The 21,182-nt window shown below is 43.6% G+C and overlaps 1 protein-coding gene across 1 annotated transcript in view; it reads left to right on the forward strand.

Moving 5' to 3' along the window:
• Positions 1 to 1,396: 1,396 nt before the first annotated feature.
• The window catches only part of LOC134344530 (WD repeat-containing protein 48), a 115,762-nt gene continuing 95,976 nt past the window's right edge, over positions 1,397 to 21,182 (forward strand). The window contains exons 1-2 of the mRNA XM_063044493.1: positions 1,397 to 1,485; positions 14,406 to 14,546. Coding sequence (XP_062900563.1) covers positions 1,438 to 1,485; positions 14,406 to 14,546 — 189 coding nt within the window. The 5' untranslated portion in view covers positions 1,397 to 1,437. The remainder of the gene's footprint in view (positions 1,486 to 14,405; positions 14,547 to 21,182) is intronic.

Raw genomic sequence — 21,182 nt, forward strand, 5'->3', positions numbered from 1 at the left:
TCCCAAGCACCCACACTCTGTCTTCCCAAAAAAGTGGGATCTCCCCATGGCCACCCATTTCAATTCCACTTCCCACTCTGACTTGTCAGTCCATGGCCTTCCCTACTACCTCAGTGAGGTCACACTCAGGTTGGAGAAGCAACACCTTAACTCTGTCTGAGTAGATTCCAACCTGATGGCATGAACATCGATTTCTCAAACTTCCAGTAATTGCAACACCCTCCCTTCACCATTCCCCACTCCCATTTCCATCTCTCACCTTATCTCCTTACCCGACAATCACCTCCCTCTAGTGCTCCTCCTCCTTTTCTTTCTTCCATGGCCTTCTGTCCTCTCCTATCAGATTCCCCCTTCTCCAGCCCTGAATCTCTTTCCAAGCTCTTCACCCCTCCCCCTTTCCCAGTTTCACCTATCAATTACTACGTTGTACTTCTTCCTCCCCTCTCCCACACCTTCTTACTCTGACTTCTCATCTTTTTTCCCTCCAGTCCAGTCTACCTGAAACATCAACTGTTTACTCTTTTTCCACAGATGCTGCCTGGCCTGCTGAGTTCCTCCAGCATTTTGTGTGTGGCACTTGGATTTCCAGTTGGCTCGATGATAGGATGCAGATGGCAATGGCCAAAGGTTGCTTCTCGGATTGGAGGCCTATGACTCGTGGTAAACACAAAATACTCTGCAGAGGCTGGGGTCAAAGCAACACTCACAACACGCTGGAGGAACTTAGCAGGTTGGGGAGCATCCGTGGAAATGATCAGTCAACGTTTCGGGCCGGAACCCTTTGTCAAGACAGAAGAGGGAGGGGGCAGAAGCTCTATAAAGATGGTGGGAGGAGGGTGGGAAGGAGAAGGCTGGTAGGTGCCAGGTGAAAAACCGGTAAGGGGAAAGATAAAGGGGTGGGGGAGGGGATAGGCAGGAAAGGTCTATCCCCTCCCTTCTTTATAGGGCCTCTGCCCCCTCCCTCTTCTGTTCTGACGAAGGGTTCCGGCCTGAAACGTTGACTGATCATTTCCACGGATGCTGCCCAACCTGCTGAGTTCCTCCAGCATGTTGTGAGTGTTGCTATGACTAGTGGTGTGGCATGGTCAGGGCTGGGACCTGTGTTGTATGTTATTGATGTAAAGGATCTGGATGTTAAAGTATAAGGCGAGGTTGGTAAGTCTGCGGATAGTAGTAAAAGAGATGGTATTGTAGACAGTGAAAAGGACTAACAAAGTTATCAGCTAGGTAAGGTGGCAGTATCTGTTAGGCTCTCCAGCTGGTGGAACCACGGCATGGGTGATCCTGACCACAGTTGGCACAACTGAGTTGGGGCTGCACATCTGGTTTGCACATCTGTTCCTCCTCCTCCTCTGATTGGCCCAAATTCTCCTTCGCCCTCCCCCGCCGCTTCCTGTGTCGTCATCGGAAGTGCTGCAGAGGCTGTCAACATGCAAGATGGCGGCTCATCATCGGCAGAACACGGCGGCGCGAAGAAAAGTCCAGGTGAGGGTCAGCCACCCGTCCGTGGCGCCGCCGGGGCCGACGCTTGTCTGAACCCAGCGCCTGGAGTCGCTGCAGGTGCGGCCCCCCCGGTCTTTCGTGCTCGGTGAAGGAGGAGGATTCCCAGTCACGGCTGGCTCCTCACTGGAGCCGTGTCCAGGAGGAATCCCCCGTCACCCGCCCAGTATCTGTCCTCTAGTCTAATACCGCTGAGACTGATCTGGTTATTATCACTAGTTCAGGCAGCTATTATTAATCTGGTTGTTATTGCTGGTTCAGACGGCCGTTACTGATCTTGTTATTACGGTTTACTCCAAGATTGCCCTCATTGAAACAGTGACTACACTGCAAAAGTGCTTCATTAGCTTGAGGTCTGATAGCAAGCCCGTTTCTGACTTACCGTTGGGAATACATTACTTATTTTAACTCCTGTTATTTTCTCATCATTTATTCTAGCTTTGAAAAATATGGTGATTGTTTGGTCACGCTCGTTTGCAGTGATCTTCACATCTGTATTTAAGATAGTATGGATGATGGTAGACATGTTTGCAGACAGTTGAGAGCAGACACATGTAATGCTGCTGGGGAGTGACGGGGGATGCGTTAATCATAATCATAATGACTCCCAGTTAACTACTTTTCTTTGTTTTAACAGTCTCCTTGTTTTTAAGTCACTTTATTACCCTGCACCTCTTCAATCTCCTATATTGATGTTACTCCAATTCTGATCTCTTACCCATCCCTGAATGTACTGTCCACGTCACTGGGAACTACTAGAGCCCTGAATTTAGAATTACTGTACCTCTAAGAACTTTTCTGCCATGCTGCACCAAAATCTAGCATCCATGACAGGACCACGGGCCTTAAAAACAGTCACTTTCCCCAAACAGTAAGGCTAATCAACACCTCCACCTACTAACCCACTCCTCCATACCCCAACCACCATGACTTTATCATTTCCTGACAGAGTCACCTTATGTACAGACACTCCTGTGCCTAGTGTCACTTTATGGACATACATATAACCTATGTATTTATGTTTTTTTTATTGTAGTGTTCTTTATCGTATTGTGCATATTTTTATCCTACATTGGATCCACAATGGTAACTATTTTGTTCTCCTTTATACTTTTGTTCTCCTGTACTGGAAATAACATGAAATAATTATGAATCTTGAACAGTCCCGAAAAATAAGAGATCATATTAAAACATGTAGTTCTAAATGGACGTTGAACCCATGAACTCTACCTCACTTTTTAAACTTATCTCTGTCTTTAATTTAACTATATACTTGCTGTAATTTACTTATTTTTTCTATCTTTTCATGTATTGCATTGTACTGCTGCCACTTAGTTAACAAATTTCACGACATATGCTTGTGATATTAAAAACAGGAGAAAATCTGCAACACACACAACATGCTGGAGGAACTCAGCAGGCCAGGCAGCATCTATGAGAAAGAGTAAATAGTCGACGTTTTGGGCCAAGACTTTACTGTCTTCCGTAGATGCTGCCTGGCCTGCTGAGTTCCTCCAGCATTTTGTATGTGTTGCCAGTGATATTAAATCTGACTCTGATGGAATAAACTGTTTAGAAACTGAGGAGGTTTTCCCTTGGAATTTAGAATCAGGGATATAGTTTCAGAATAAGGTGTTGTACATTTACTATGGAGAAGCCCTTTACCTTTGAAGAAGGTTGTGAATCTTTGAAAATCTGTACCCAAATGAACCTTGCAAGTCCTTGAATGAATTCAGGGATCCAACAGGAAAATGTTTGGACCATAAGGGAGTTGTCAGGAATACACAGGAAAGTGAGGCGAGGGCAGGTCAAACTAGCCATGAGTTTATTAAATAGTGAAACTGATTATGGCCTACCACTCTTTTGTTCTAATGTGTTTGATCTCGAGAACTTTTCAAGGCATTTAACACAAGAATAATGGTTTAATGTACACACGTACATTGCCAATGCTTTTTGCCATCTCTATCTTTGATGTGTGTGGTTAAGATTTGGTAGCTGTATTTGACAGTCAGTATGCTTAATCAGGAAATCGGTTTGACTTGATATAATTTAGTCTAGTGAATCCTCTCCTCGAATTACATGGAACCACTAAGCGCATTTCACATGTTATTTTAGAATTAGGTTCAGTAATGGAACCAGTGTGACAATATTCTGAATGTGTGAAAGACAGCTGGGAAGCACCTAGTTAGGATATTCTGTACTAATTATTTGGCTAGACACCACATCTTTTTCTAAGCTCGCTGTGACCCATTTCAAGAAGGATGAAATTTGAAATCTGGAACCTGTAGTGCAGACGATAAACACGAGAAAATTTGCAGATGCTGGAAATCCAGAGCAACACACACAAATGCTGGTGGAACTCAGCAGGTCAGGCAGCATCTATGGAAATTAATAAACGGTTGACATTTCAGCCCGACACCCTCCTTCAGACTGCTTGTTTTCATGCTTGAGCTGATCTTGCGAGGAGTTTTCACAAGCCCACCACTGCATATTGCACATGTCCAAGTAATAACTTGAAAGCTTTAAAAGAAAAAGAAATCAAAGATGCATCACTGCTTTTAATCCCCACAGAGCCTTTGTGAACAATGCGTGGGAATTTGAATATCATTGTACATTTCTCCAGCAGGAGAGCCTTATTTTTATCTATTTTGCTGTGATGAGCAATTAGTTTTTATTAGCTTCTATAGTGACAAGCGGTACTACCATTTTGTAGATTTGCCATAAGACACGAGATCAGAATTAAGTCATTCAGCCGATCGAACTTACAATCAAATAAGCCATTTATTAAGATTTTGCCATATCAGGTTGTATGTACATTCCCACATTGCTGATGGCAAACTTTCACCCCACCCATTTGCATATCAAACGTCTATTAGCTTTACATTCAACATATTCAATGGCGTGCTTCCACCAAAATTAATCATCCTCTGAGACAGGGGTTCCCAACCATTAACTCCTCGGTTAATGGTGGGGGTCTATGGCATAAAAAGGGTGGGAACCCCTGGCCTAAGAGAAACCATTTTGTCTCATCTCCATAGCATGATCACTTGAGTCAAGTATGATATTCTCCTAAGACCGTGAAGCCACACCATTTCACCATTAACCAAGGGGTCCATGGAACCCAGGTTGGAACCCCTGTCCTAAGGAGTTATTGCCTTCATGGAGAATGCCTGTTTAACCTGGGCAGGCTGATGGATGGGTGGCTATCACATGTTCCTTCACAAATCAGGGTCAGGATCCAGTGGCATGGAGTACAAGAGGACTGGGGACCCTTCACAGCTGCAGCTTTCCTCTGCCATCACTGCTGTTGTGATGTGCCATCATCTTCCACCAGTTCCACTGTTGAAGTCTTTACTGGATCGCTCTTTGTCTGGAACATCTCACTTGACCTTACCGCCATGGGTGACCCTACCAGGAGCTGAGCTCCAGGCGGCATTGCTCTGGGGATCACAAGCCTCTCTACCATCATGATGTGATGATCAATGGAGAAAGATCTCTGTATTTAGTGGGCAGCCTCTTTTCTAAGTTGTAATTCCTCGCCCACCCTCTCTCCTTCACCTCTAGATTCTCTCAATAAAGAAAATCTTTTCACATCAGCCATCTCAACACTCCTCAAAATTTTGTGTATTTCAATCATCCTCTCCCTTTCTTCTAAGCAAGAGCAGTTATGGAGAAAGCACAGTAGCACCTTTACTTTCTCAGGAGTTTTCTGAGATTTGGCATGACACCCAAGACCTTGACAAACTTCTATAGAAGTGTAGTGGAGAGTATAATGTCTGGCAGCACCTCAGCCTGGTATGGAAACACCAATGCCCTTGAACGGAAAATCTTATGAAAAGTAGTGGATACGGCCCAGTCCATCACCGGTAAAGCCTGCCCAACCACTGAGTACATCTACATGAAACTCTGTTGCAGGAAAGCAGCATCCATCTTCAGGGACGCCCGTCACCCAGGACATGCTCCCTTGTTGCTGCCCCATCGGAAAGAAGGTACAAGAGCCTTGGTACTCACAGCAGATAGGTTCAGGAACAGTTACCGCCCTTCAGCCATCAAGCTCGGGAACCAAAGGGGATAACTTCACTTGCCCCATCATTGAACTGTTCCCATAGCCAATGGACTCACTTTCAAGGATTCTTCATCTCATTTCTCAATATTTCTTGCTTATTTATTTATTGTAATTATTTCTTCTTTTTGAATTTGCAGTTGTTTGTCTGCTGCACTCTGGTTGAACGCCCTAGTTGGGCAGTCTTTCATTGATTCTGTTATAGTTATTCTATAGATTTTTCGAGTACGCCCATAAGAAAATAAATCTCAGGGTTGGATATGGTGACATGTATGTACTTTGATAATAAATTTTGCTTTGAACTTTAAACACCAGCAGACATAAACCCTAATCTTTTAAGAGCAGTGCAGCACTTTGGCTCATGATGTCTGTGCTGACTGTAATGCCAAATGTAAACTGGTTCTACTGTATTTGTCTGTGCATGATCCACATCTGTCCATTTCCTTCATATTCATGTGTCTGTCTAAATCCCCCTTAGACAGCATTATTGTGTCCACCTCCTCCACTACCCTTGGGAGTGTATTTCAGCACCTACCACTCTCTATACATAAAGGAAAACTTTTCCTATGCAAGCAATGCACACAAAATGCTGGAGGAACTCAGCAGGCCAGGCAGCATCTATGGAAAAGAGTACAGAAAAAAAGATCTCCAGTCCTGCTGAAGGGTCTCAGCCTAAAACATCAGCTGTACTCTTCTCTATAGATGCTGTCTGGTGTGCTGAGTTCCTCCAGCATTTTGTGTGTGTTGCTTGGGTTTCCAGCATCTGCAGATTTTCTCTTGTTTGTCCCATGCATCTCCCTTGAGCTTTCTGCTTTCATTTTAAAGCTGTGTTCTTGTATTTGATAATTTCACCCTGGGAGAAAGCCTAGCTAGTTACCCTATTGAAACCTCTAATTTTGCAAACCTCTATCTGGTCGCCCCTCAGCTTCGTGCTCTAGAGAAAACAATCCAAGTCCGTCCAGCTTCTTTCTTTTGGCTAATATTCTCTAATCAAGGCAGCATTCTGATGAATCGCTGCACCCTCTCCGAAGCTTCTATACCAGGGTTTCCCAACCTTTTTTATACCATGGACCTCTACCATTAACCAAGGGGTCTGTGGACCCAGGTTGGGAGGCCCCTGCTCTATATCCTTTCTATAATGGGGTAACTGTACAGAACACTATTCTAAGTGCATCCCAGATGAAGATTGATATAGCAATGTAGTCTAACCAAAGTTTTATTCCAAGTTTTCTCAAAAGAAAGCTGCCATTCCAGATGTTAGCCTACTAAACGAGCTTTGAACTGCTGCACACAGAAAGTGCTGGAGGAACTCAGCAGGCCAGGCAGCATCTATGGGAAAAAAAAGTACAGTCGAAGTTTCGGGCTGAAACCTTTGGGCAGGACTGGAGAAAAAAAGCTGAGGAGTAGATTTAAAAGGTGGGGGAGGATAGAGGGAACCTCCAGGTGATAGGTGAAGCCTGGAGGGGGAGGGATGAGGTAAAGAGCTGGGAAGTTGATTGGTGAGATGAGGTGAGAGAGGGAAAAAGGGATGGGAAATGGGGGGGGTGCGGGGTTGGATGATGGAGGGGTTGTTTGGGGGCATTACCAGAAGTTAGGGAAGTCAATGTTCATGCCATCAGATTGGAGGCTACCCAAACGGAGTATAAGGTGTTGCTCCTCCAACCTAAGTGGCCTCATCACAACAATGGAGGAGGCCATGGATGAACATATTGGAATGGAAATGGGAAGTGGAATTAAAATGGTGGTCAGTAGGAAATCCAACTTGTTTTGGCAGACAGAGCAGAGATGCTTGGTGAAGCGGTCTCCCAGTCTACGTCGGGTCTCACTGATATGCAGGAGTCCACACCAGGAGCACCAAACACTGTAAATGACCTCAACAGACTCACAGGAACTGCTAATGCATTTGTATTGTTCTTGAGATTAGGAAACCAATACAATACACCCAGTTTCCTCGGCATTGCAGAGTACTGTCCTTTTCCACTATTTGAAGAAAATCCCACTTTACTTATTTCTGACAAAGGACAATTTTGTATTGTGCCACATATGCTCCATTTGTTCAATCTACCTTTCATAGCCTCGTCTTTTTCCTTTGTTTTGGTTTCCAACCTGTTTTGTACCGTCAGCAAATTTAACAAACATGCCCTCAGTCCAATTCACACACTTTGCAGTAAGTTGAGGCTCCAATACCAGTCCCCGTGACGTGAAATCTTGTTAAATTTTGCCGAACAAAAAAGGACCCATTTTCCACTCTAAACAACAGGAATTCTGCAGATGCTGGAAATTCAAGCAACACACATCAAAGTTGCTGGTGAACGCAGCAGGCCAGGCAGCATCTGTAGGAAGAGGTGCAGTCGACGTTTCAGGCCGAGACCCTTCGTCATTTTCCACTCTGTTTGTTGTTAGTGAGTCATTCTTTTATCTACCCTGTTCATAGGTCCTATGCCATGATCTTCATTCTTGTACAATAATATTTCATGCCAAACTTTATAACAGGCATTCTGGAAATCCAAGTACGACCACAGGTTCCTCTTCATCCACAGCACCTTGAGAAAATATACTCAGTGGCCACCTTATTAGGCACAGGAGTAGAACCTGGAGTGGTCTTTTGCTGCTGCAGCTTGTCCACTTCAAGATTTGATGTGCTATGCAGTGCCCTTCTGCACACCACTGTGATGCAAGGTCATTTGAGTTACTGTCGCCTTCCTGCGAGCTTAAACCAGTCTGGCCTTTCTCCTTTGACCTCTCATTAACAAGACATTTTCACCCACAAAATTGACACTCGCTGGATGTTTTTTGTTGTTTCTCGCACCATTCTCTGTAAACTCTTAGAGATTGTTGAGCGTGAAAATCCCAGGAGATCGGCAGTTTCTGAAGTACTCAAACCACCCTCTTTGACACCAGCAATCGTCCCATATCTGCATACTTTTTTTGCACTGGGTTGCTGTCACATGATTGGCTGATTAGATATTTGCATTAACGTGCGGGTATACCTAATAAACTGGCCATAGTGTATATTGAAAAATGAAAGCGTAAACAGCAACATTGTTTTCTCAATAATGCATGGTTCTGTTGGGAGAATAAGCCTAGAGCTGGGGTTCACAGACCCTCGGTTAATGGTCGGGGTCCATGGCATAAAAAAGGTTGGGAACCCCTGACCCAGAGGAAGGTCCAAAATTTCTACTGGCTGATGATACATCACAGTGTTCTATTCATGGTAATTTGATTAAAACAGCTTGTCAAAGATTGTAGTAAATCTAGGCTGGCAATTTTGTTGAATATTTACTTTCAACTAGAGCCATTCTGGCAGCTTTTCACTTTCTGCTGCATTCCAGCGCAGGTTCCCTAGAGATGAAAACCTTAATCCCAAGTCTTTGCTTTGCCATAAAGCAGGGGTGGCCAACCTCTTACATTCCAAGCGTCAATTTTTTCACACACGAGTTCGGATGCACCATACAGCTCTTGTACCCCATTCAATTCTTGTAAACATATGTTAATATAGACATATTTAGCATTTTTACATGATATATTGATTTAATATAAAAACAAGATAAACATTACTTATCTTAATGAGACAAATATATTTTGTTGTCTTTTGATTTCTTCATTTTTCTTAATCACATATTCTTTCCATAACTCAGACCCAAGCGCTAGCTTCAGTTTTCCTTCTATTTCAGTCTGATGTTGTGTTTTATAGTGTCTATTAAGATCATGTCTTCTTTTATGTGAGAAAGTGTTTTCACAAACAATGCACAACGGTTTTCCTGACGGACCCGCTATAAATAAGAGCTCGTTTTCCCACTGTTCATTGAATTCACGCTTACTATTACTTTCTGCTTTTCTTTTGCTCATTTTCTTTTGCACTGATGGGTAACTGAACGTAAAAATAAGGCTTAATTTTTGAAAAAGTACAAAACTGCAAATGTTCACAAAGGATGAACAAAGGACAACTCCATAGTGCACGAGTGTCAATTGTAAACTGGCAAAAACCTGCGACGCACCGCTGGTGCAGACGCCTGGCGCCTCAGGATCAAACAAGTATCAAACGTGTATTGAACAGTTATGGAATGACTGCAGAACAAAAGTCCTTCTTTCCTAGTTTGACTCATTGAACATTTTTTTAAAAATTGAAAACATTAATGTGAAAGAAGATAACATTCACCAAAAGATGTGCACAAAATAATAAAATCGCTAAAAATAATTGCTAAGTTTTAGATTTATTCTCAGTAAAACCCATTTCTAGCTCTAAGCTACTTGAATTCCTGTTATAGATTTTTTTTCTGCAAATTGGTTTTTGGTTAATATTTTTTGCATGAGTAGGCTTACTTTTTTATTGTTATCACTGGGGTGCAATACGCCGCTTTTAATCATCCAATGCGCCACTTTTGGCGCATGCACCATGGGTTGGCCACCCCTGCCACAAAGCATGTCACTTAGAGTTTGATGTGGTTTTCAAGGAGAGATACACAATCTATGTATCACCTTGCACCATCCTCCAGCTTTAAAGCTTCTGGGTTACAGTATCAATTGCTAGAACATTTGTTTCTGAGGTAGGTGACTGAGAATTCAAGTCTAGGTCTTAAGGGTAATGTTTCGGTACAGGAATGTCAGAATTGCTGCCTTTCAGATGTGAGATTACACAAGGTTGCATCTGATGTTTTAGGTGGATGTAAAACACCCTGTAGCACTAACAGATTATCTGGCGTCTAGTATTGATTATGTAGCAGTTTCTATTGTGCTGGTTGACTGCTGCAGACGTTACATTAGTGACTTCAATAATAAAGTACTTCACTGACTGGAAAGCACTTCTGAACGTCGTAAGAATGTGAATGATAATGCAAACCTGTCTTCTCCTTACAACATTACCCATGCATGATATTTCAATGTTAACATTTCAGGTCTTGTGAATCTGAGAGGAAAACAATTAAATCTAACCCACATTTTTAAAATTTAAAGTTCACTCTGTGTTGGAGCTAGTTATTAAGTAGGTAAAGACATCTATTTCTATCTTGGATTGAAATTCATTGAGTTCAACATGCATTTCTTTTTTCTGTATTATATACCAGAGGCTCTGTGATACACACATGAAACAGTACAGAGCAAAAACAGACCCTTTGGCCCACAATGATCTGTTTCAGCTCTTCCCCCACTTCACTTGCAAATCTTTCATCTATCTGTACTGAAAGTCACTTCTGTTGAATAGTTTTCCTGCAATTTTAAAGTTCAGGACCTCTTCAGTCTTTTATTAAGAAAATGATTAATGATTAAGGGAACAACAAAAAATCGTTACAGTTATACATACCAAACACACAATCTGTATTTTATGAGGGAAGAACTGAAGGCAATTGTTCTAACTATGAGATAGTGATGAAAATAACTGACAAATCCTCTGCTCAAGACAGATTCTTTCGCATTTAGGTTTTTAATTTAATAGATTAACCAGTAAATTTAAGGTATTCCTCAAATCTTGATCTGAAAATAGATTAAGTACAGTCGTTATTCCCAATTGTTGCTGCTAACCACAAGCTTACCTTTCCTTTCCCAATGTAAGATGTGTTAGCAAGTATGGTTTGCCAGTGCCGCCAACCCCACGTTCGGACTCGGGAGTGTTGTAACGGGGGAAGGAAACATCTGATTCAAGTCTCTGCTTGGGTATTAGCTTGGTTGTACCTTTTTCTACTCATTGCTGTCTGTTTATTGTCAGATACTGCATTGGCACTGGCATGCTGCTTCTGTGTCTGTGCAGTATGAAGTTGGCAGCTTTGTGTTGACATTTCCCTGTAACAATTTCACAACACAGTATTTGTTTAAGTATGATCCTTTCCTTCCTGTAGGATCTGCAGTGCTTCTGGCCAAGTCTGGTTTACTCTTGTCTAACTTCAAAACACACACACACACGTTTTTGTCATTGCTCTTTAGACTATAGAAACACTTACTGCCAGTACAGATGTTGCCCTTTCTAATTTGAAGTGAGTATTCTGATGTGTACAAGTACTGAGAGTGCTGGGGACAAATTGTTATGGCAAATTAAGTAAAGCACATAAAGTGCTATCAATAAAGTCTTGTACTTAGACTGTAATTTTTTATTTTCATATGTTATGATGCTTCTGTTGGGTGTATACTTGGTGATTAAAATTCTGATCAATTGGGAAGGTTTCACTTAGATCCAAAGTTTAAAATGGTAGAAATGTCGCAGAATGAGTTAAACGTTGACTTTAAAGTTCAAGTAAATTTGTTATCAAAGTACATATATGTCACCATATACTAACCTGAGGTGTATTTCCTTGCAGGCATTCACAGTAAATACAAAAAGACACAGTAGAATCAATGAAAATTTGCACACAAATAAGAATGAACAAACAACCAATGTGCAAAATCCTTTTAATATCCAACATTGTTTTTAATTTCTTAATCTTCTGTTAAGAAATGGTTGTCTATGCATGGTTTCTGCTAGTAGTGTTATTGCCTTAACTTAGAAGGATTGTACTCAGAAGAATAAGCAAAAGGTGATCTTTTGTGAACATGAGCTTTGAAAAGAAGTAAAGATTCATGATTGTTTATTCGTATTCTTCAGCGTACGAGTGTAAAGCAGAATGAAATGATTGTAACTTCAGATCAAATGCAGCATAAAAAAATCGTAGGACATAGAAGCAGAATTAGGCCATCTGGCCCATCGAGTCTGCTCTGTCATTTCATCATGGCTGATCCATTTCACTCTCAGCCCCAATCTCCTGACTTCTCCCTATATTCCTTCAGGCCCTGACTAATCAGTAATCTATCAACCTCTGGCGTAAACATACCCAATGACTTGGCCTCCACAGCTGACTGTGGCAATGAATTCCACAGATTCACCACTCTTTGGCTAAAGAGGTTCCTTCTCATCAATTCTGAGGCTGTGTCCCCTAGTCCCTCATCATAGAAAGCCTCCTCCGCATCCACTCTATAACCATATAACAATTACAACACGGAAACAGGCCATCTCGGCCCTTCTAGTCCGTGCCGAACTCTTACTCTCACCTAGTCCCACCGACCTGCACTCAGCCGATAACCCTCCATTCCTTTCCTGTCCATATATCTATCCAATTTAACTTTAAACGACAACATCGAACCTGCCTCAACCACTTCTGCTGGAAGCTCGTTCCACACAGCTACCACTCTCTGAGTAAAGAAGTTCCCCCTCATGTTACCCCTAGACTTTTGCCCTTTAACTCTCAACTCATGTCCTCTTGTTTGAATTTCCCCCTCTCTCAATGGAAAAAGCCTATCCATGTCAACTCTATCTACCCCCCTCATAATTTTAAATACCTCTATCAAGTCCCCCCTCAACCTTCTACGCTCCAAAGAATAAAGACCCAACTTGTTCAACCTCTATCCAGGCCTTTCAACATTTGATAGGTTTCAATGAGATTCCTCCCCCCCCCCATTCTTCTGAATTCCAGCGAGTAGAGGCCCAGAGCCATCAACTACTCTTCATATGATAAGCCTTTCAGTCTTAGAATCATTTTCCTGAACCTCTTTTGAACTCTCTCTAATGTCAGTATATCTTTTCTTAAAAAGCACAATAAGCATAAGCATAAAGAACACAATAAAAAATATATAAATATAAAATCATTCCTATAAGACACAATTGTACAAGTAATGGTTGTATACATAGACTGATTGACTGTACATAAAGTCTTGCTTCATAAGGTACATAAATAGGAATAGTCTTGATTTATGTTTGTATTCAAAGCTGGTACATGAGGATATCAATGGGAACAGGACTCACATATTCCAATCGGTTAATGAGGAACACAGAAGAATGTAGCACTCCTCTCTGTTAAAGTTATTGTCCTAGTTGATAAGCAGAACTCTGGGACCTGCCCGCAGTCGGCATTTTGCCCAGCAATATCAAGAGCTGGATCATGGGTTGCGATATAGAAAACCTCATTGTAAAATGGCAGGAAAAAGAGAAATTTTGAAAGAGTGCTGGCCCTTTTGTCTGCCTGTTTAATTCTCCATCACACTCCCACTCTAGCCTATCTTATCTGTAGCCTCCTGTACTGATACAAAGCAAATACACGATTAGCTTTTATATAGGTACACAAATCCAATACTTAGCTTTCTGAACACAGTATTGAATTCTGCTGTGGGCAGCAAACCTTCTGTCTATCAGAGCCGATCAGTCTATCTGTGATATCTGTGGCACAGTCTTAGAATAGTACAAAGATGATCTTTTAGAGCAGAGATGAGGAGGAATTTCTTTAGCCATAGGATGGTGAATCTGCAGAATTCATTGCCATAGACGGTTTTGGAGGTCAAGCATTGGGTATATTTGAGGCGGAGGTTAATAGGTTTTTGATGAGTGTGTCAGAGGTTGCCGGGGAGTAGTCAGGAGAATGGTGTTGAGAGGGATAATAAATGGCAGACAGATTTGATGGGCTGTGTGGCCCAATTCTGTTCCAATGTTTTATAGCCTTATATTGTTTCAATGTACAACCTCATCTGCCAGGCATGTCCGACGGCTCTCCATTGAGCACCCTTTATGTTTCTTTGGCATTCCCACTCTAACATGCCTGAATTGAGTTGTGTTCTCCCACCGACATCAAGTCCCCTGCCCTTTGACAGGAATATTTGTGAAGTACTCAAAATGTATGGCGAAGGAGACGGATCACTGGTAAGCTTTACAAGTAACCTCTTAGCCTATACATGAAAATAAAAAGCAAGGGTTGCTTAAAAGCAAAGCTCTAATTCATTTCAAAAGTGTTTTTATCAACAAATATCCACAAAATTTATCCTGTATGCCAGTTTTTTCCTATTGTGAAAAAACTCTGATAATTTTATGAAACTTTTTTTTTTGTTTAAGGTATCATATGTCATTCGAGATGAAGTAGAGAAATATAATCGTAATGGAGTTAATGCGCTTCAGCTAGATCCCACGTTAAATCGACTGTTTACAGCCGGCCGCGATTCTATTATTAGGATATGGAGTGTCAATCAACACAAGGTGAGAAACTTGTTCACTGTCACTTCTGTCTGTTATAATTTGCAGCCTTTATACTTATTTCAGAATCTGCACTGGGAAGATAGTAGAAATCATTTGGAGATGCATAATGCAAAATGTTCACTTAAACTTTGTCAGGGGTTCCCAACCTGGGGTCCACAGAGCCCTCAGTTAATGGTAGAGGTCCATGGCATAAAAGAGGTTAGGAGTCCCTGCTTTGTATAGAGGTTACTGACTGGAATGTGCTTTGTGAACCATATAGTAGTATAGTCATACTCATACTTTATTGATCCCGGAGGAAATTGGTTTTCGTTACAGTTGCACCATAAATAATAAATAGTAATAGAACCATAAATAGTTAAATAGTAACATGTAAATTATGCCAGTAAATTATGAAGTAAGTCCAGGACCAGCCTATTGGCTCAGGGTGTCTGACCCTCCAAGGGAGGAGTTGTAAAGTTTGATGGCCACAGGCAGGAATGACTTCCTATGACGCTCTGTGTTGCATCTCAGTGGAATGAGTCTCTGGCTGAATGTACTCCTGTGCCCAACCAGTACATTATGTAGTGGATGGGAGACATTGACCAAGATGGCATACAACTTAGACAGCATCCTGTTTTTAGACACCAGCAACTTAGACAGCATCCTCTTTTCAGACACTAAGCAACTTAGACAGCATCCTCTTTTCAGACACCGTATGGGGAGGACATTAGACTTCCTGATTACATCACTGGCTGCATCAACGTCTGTCTGGGCACTGTAGTACCATCAAGGACTGTTCGCTGCTTCTCTAACAACAAACCATGGGTCACCAATGATCTGAAGACACTTCTCAACCACAAAGAGAGCCTTTATATCAGGAGACAGGGAGGAATTGAAACGTGTGCAGAGGGAGCTAAAAGCAAAGATCAGGGTGGCTAAAGAGGAATACAGGAGGGAGCTGGAGAACAAGCTTGGGTTAGAGTAGCACACAGGAGGTATGGAGAGGCACGAAGAACATCACTGGCTTCAATCAACAAAGCTGTAGAGCCTCAGAGTGCAGCCGTGAATGGGCTAATGAGTTAAACCAATTCTTCAGTGGGTTTGACAATTGCCCTCCTGTTCACACCCCCCTCAGCACACCAGTCCAGATGCCGAGGTACCTGGTGCTCCCTCAGCACCAATGCCTCCTCCCCCCACCACCCCCCCAGTTCAACACGTGGATGAACAACATAGGCTACCACTGTCTACGTCCCCTCCTTCCCCTGCACCTGCCACCTACACCTCCACATGCCAACCGCTATCGTCCCGCTCTTCACCTGCCCCGTCCCCACCTTCCGCCAGCTCTCCAGTCATCATGGATTCACTGTCACTACTGAGCTGGTGAGAAGGGCTCTGGGAAAACTCAGACACAGCAAAGCCTTGGGACCGGGTGGTGTGAACCTCAAGGTTCTGAAGGAGTGTGCTGAGTAGATTTGTGGAGTTCTTCAGTGTATTTTCAACCTGAGTCTCAGCCTGGAAAGGATCCCAACTGTGTGGAAAACATCGTGTGTGGTCCCAGTACCCAAGAAGGGCTGACCGAAAGTCAGTGGCCCTGACCTCACACATCATGAAGCCCCAAGAAAGGCTGGTCCTGGCTCACCTCGGATCCCTGGTCTGATCAGCCCTCGACCCCCCTGCAGTTTGCCTGCTGGCAGCATGTTGGAGTCAATGATGCTGTCATCTACTTGCTGAACAAACAGAGCCTACTCCTATTTGGATAAGCAGAGCAGCACTGTGAGGATCATGGCTCTCTTGATTTCTGAAGTACCTCACTGCTGGGGGGGAAGCTCAATTCAATGCAGTTTGGCACGTCCATTCTATTCCGGATAACGGACTACCCGACTGGCAGGTCGCGGTTTGTGCAGCTTCAGTCTGTGTGTCAGACATGGCTATAAGCAACACTGGGACCCCACAAGGGATGTATTGGCTCCCTTCCTGTTTATGCTGTATACCTCGGACTTTAGATACAACACTGAGTCATGTCAAGTCATGAAATTTTCTGATGGCTCCACAGTAGGGTACTACCCACTACCCTGGACGCCCATCAATTTGCCTATCGCACCAACAGGTCAACAGAGGACACCATCTCCACGGCACTTCACTCTGCCCTGACCCACCTGGACAGCCCCAACTCTTACGTCAGAATGCTGTTCATTGACTTTAGTTCGGCATTCAATACTGTGATCCCCTCCAAGCTGATCGCCAAACTTCGCCAGCTTGGTATCAGCTCATCCCTCTGCAATTGGACCTTGGACTTTCTGACTAACAGACCCCAATCAGTTAAGTTAGACAACCTCTCCTCCTCCACTCTCACCCTGAACACCGGCGTGCCTCAAGGCTGTGTGCTGAGCCCTCTTCTGTACTCCCTTTTCACCTATGACTGCGTTTCTGTACATGGTTCTAACTGCATAATCAAGTTCGCAGACGACACCATGGTGGTTGGCTTGATCAGAGGGGATGACAAGACGGCCTTACAGGGATGAGGTCCAGCACCTGGCCGCGTGGTGTGCCGACAACAACCTGGCCCTTAACACCCAGAAGACCAAGGAGATCATTGTAGACTTCAGGCATGCTAGGAGCCACGCTCACATCCCCATCTACATCAACGGAGCTATAGTGGAGCGTGTATCAAGCTTCAAATTCCTTGGTGTCCACATTTCTGCCTGGTCCCTGAACTCCTCCATCCTGATCAAAAAGGCGCAACAGCGCCTTTATTTCCTGCGGAGCATCAAGAAAACTCACCTCTGTCCCAGGATACTGACGGACTTTTACCGCTGTACCATTGAGAGCATACTCACCAACTGCATCTCAGTGTGGTATGGCAATTGTCCCGTATCGGACCACAAAGCACTGCAGCATGTGGTGGAAACTGCCCAGCGGATTATCAGCACCCAGTTGCCCACCATTGAGAACATCTACCATAAACACTGCCTGGGCAGGGGGAAAAACATTATCAGGGATGCATCTTACCCAAACCACACACATCAAAGTTGCTGGTGAACGCAGCAGGCCAGGCAGAATCTCTGGGAAGAGGTACAGTTGACATTTTGGGCCGAGACCCTTCGTCAGGACTAACTGAAGGAAGAACTAGTAAGAGATTTGAGAAGGGGAGGGGGAGGTCCAAAATGATAGGAGAAGACAGGAGGGGGAGGGATGGAGCCAAGAGCTAGATAGGTGATTGGCAAAAGGGATATGAGAGGATCATGGGACAGGAGGCCCAGGGAGAAGGAAAAGGGGGAGGGGAAAAAAAAGAACAAACAAACCCAGAGGATAGGCAAGGGGTATAGTCAGAGGGACAGAGGGGGAAAAAGGAGAGAGAGAGAAAGAATGTGTGTATATAAATAAACAACAGATGGGGTACGAGCGGGAGGTGGGGCATTAGCGGAAGTTAGAGAAGTCAGTGTTCATGCCATCAGGTTGGAGGCTACCCAGACAGAATATAAGGTGTTGTTCCTCCAACCTGAGTGTGGCTTCATCTTTACTGTAGAGGAGGCCGTGGATAGACATGTCAGAATGGGAATGGAATGTGGGATTAAAATATGTGGCCACTGGGAGATCCTGCTTTCTCTGGCGGACAGAGCGTAGGTGTTCAACAAAATGATCTCCCAGTCTGCGTCGGGTCTGGCCAATAGATAGAAGGCCACATCAGGTGCACCGGATGCAGTATATCACCCCAGCCGACTCAGAGGTGAAGTGTTGCCTCACCTGGAAGGACTGTCTGGGGCCCTGAATGGTGGTAAGGGAGGAAGTGTAAGGGCATGTGTAGCTCTTGTTCGGCTTACAAGGATAAGTGCCAGGAGGGAGATCAGTGGGGAGGGATGGGGGGGACGAATGGACAAGGGAGTTGCGTAGGGAGCGATCCCTGCGGAAAGCAGAGAGATGGGGGGAGGGAAAGGTGTGCTTAGTGGTGGGATCCCGTTGGAGGTGGCAGAAGTTACGGAGAATAATATGTTGTTCTCCTGGTTCCCCTCGTCCTCACCTACCACTCCACCAGCCTCCAAGTCCAACATGTTATGCTGGGGGTGCACCTGGATGACAGACTCGAGTGGAGCACGAACACAGAGGCTGTGTACAAGAAGGGCCAGTGTCGCCCATACTTCCTGAGGAGACTGAGGTCCTTTGGAGAATGCAGACCTCTCCCTCACATATTCTACTCGTCTGTTGTTGCCAGTACAGTCTTCTATGTGGTGTTGTGCTGGGGCAATGGCATCGACACGGGTGATGCCAACAGGCTCAATAAACTAATTAGAAAGGCTGGCTCTGTTAAACTGGACACACTGGTAGAACAAAAGACCCAATGGAAAATCCTGGAAGTTCTGGACCAGGTTTCCCACCCTCTGCATACCACCTTGGCTGAAACAGAAGAGCACTTTCAGTAATAGACCAAGACAACTGCACTGCTCCAAAGAGCACTATATGAAGTCATTCTTATCCTTGGCCATTAGATTCTATGAGTCAACCTACAGCCGGGAAAGTGATGATCCCCTCCTGTTAGACTGTTCAAGGTAATTTAGTTTTTATTTTTTCTTCTTACTTCTCTTCTAATATTGTATATCTGTGAAATTGTAATGCTACTATTACATTGTAATTTCCTTTGGGATCTATAAAGTATGTATCTATCTATCCAGAATGCACAGCTCCTAATGTTATTTCCATGAATCAACTTGAAATAGTAAGTTTTAAGTCGTTTGGAATTTATATTCATTTGATCCATGTCCTCAAATGTTTGTGTTCAAAAACTACCATATATGTACAAAATCACTAAATAACTTCTGATTACTGAAAGCTTATAAAAATCCTAGTCATTTTAAGATTTTAATTATAGATGCAGAACTGCAAACGTTATTGTCCTGGTTAAACAACCCGTAAATTAAGTTTCTTATTGAAAACAAATTAATCAAATGTAGACATTTGTGGGCTAAAGTCAATTGACCATAAAGCTGCAATATTTGTTTTAAAAATATGACTTATTAACTGTTTCTGAGGTTTTGTTTTGCCAAAGCCATCCAGTGATTTTATTCCTCCCTTTCCACCTCCACCTCCCTCTCCACCTCCCTCTCCCCTTCCACCTCCCCCTCCGCCTTCCCTTCCACCTCCGCCTTCCCTTCCACCTCCGCCTTCCCTTCCACCTCCGCCTCCCCCTCCCCCTCCACCTCCCCTTCCACCTCCCCTTCCCCTTCTGCCTCCGCCTCCCCATCCACCTCCCCTACCACCCCCACCTCCCTTTCCCCTTCCACCTGCACCTCCCCTTCTACCTCCACCCCCACCTCCCTCTCCCCTCCCACCTCCCCCTCTCCTTCCACCCCCACCTCCCCTTCCCCTTCCCCCTCCACCTCCCCAACCCCTCCACTCCTCTCCCCCAACCCCCTCCACCCCTCTCCCCCTACACCCCCCCGTCCCCCTCACCCTTCCCCAACAACTTGGGTATCCTATGACAGAAGACTTTTCACCCTTCACCAGCCACTGCAGAGGACAAGCCTGTCACTTTTGCCTTCAGAGATGTTGCTTACAACATGCTAGAAGGTGCTCAACATTGAATATTGTTGGAAATTTAGGACCAGAGGGCACAGCCTCAGAATAGAAGGATGTCCATTTAGAACAGAGATGAGGAGGAATTTCTTTAGCCAGAGTGTGGTGAATCTGTGAAATTCATTGCCACAGACAGCTGTGGAGCCCAAGTCATTGGGTATATTTAAAGCGGAGGTTGATAGGTTCTTCATTTGTAAGGGTGTCAAAGGTTAAGGGGAGAAGGCAGAAGAATAGGGTTGCGAGGAAAAATAAATCAGCCATGATGGAATGGTGAAGAAGACTTCGATGAGCTAAGTGGCCTAATTCTGCGCCTATATCTTATGGTCTTATTGTCTTATGCTATTTGTGTGATTTTGGTGTGTTTTTTGTAAGAAGTGTGACAAGAATCTAATTTGCTTTGCTTCCAGGTTGATCATGTCTGTGCAATAGAAGCAAATTTTAAGGAATTTTTACCCGTTGGCCATCTCACCAGATTTTGCATTAAAATATAAAAATGCAAAGAGTAGGTTCAGTGAAATACTGAAGTGTCTGCACTAGCACTGTCCATAAATACTGACTCATAGACAGGAAGTTTGCTTAGAAATGATTCTCCCAAGCATATCAAAACCTCTCCTTTAAGAAAATGTTTGGTACCTAGTTAGCTGTCTCAAAGTAAACAGTGATGGGGATCTTTGTGTGTGGGAGATTTAAAGTGAAAGCATTGTGTATGTTAAGTCGATGATTTTGCACAGAATGGGTCGTGTCTATACCCTGCATTGCCCTCCATTATTCTGTCTTTCAACCTCATGTTCCTCTTTATTTTCCACAACAAAATCTTACAGTAGCAAATTCCACATCCTAAAAGCTTAGGCAATGATGTTTCTTTTGAATCCTCTTTTATATTTATTAACAGCCCTATAGTTACCTCCCCTGGTCTGGTTTTCTCCACAAGTAAAATAATCTTCTCTTCATCAATATCAAATGCCTCTATAATTTTAATGTTTATTTCTTTTTAAGAGGACAATAGCACAGCCTATTCAATCTTTCATGATCTCTCAGCTCCTGGTATTTTATTGAACCATTTCTTTCCTTTTTGTCATGCCAATATCT

This window comes from Mobula hypostoma, chromosome 3 (genome assembly GCF_963921235.1).
Source record: "Mobula hypostoma chromosome 3, sMobHyp1.1, whole genome shotgun sequence".
Lineage (NCBI taxonomy): Eukaryota > Metazoa > Chordata > Chondrichthyes > Myliobatiformes > Myliobatidae > Mobula > Mobula hypostoma.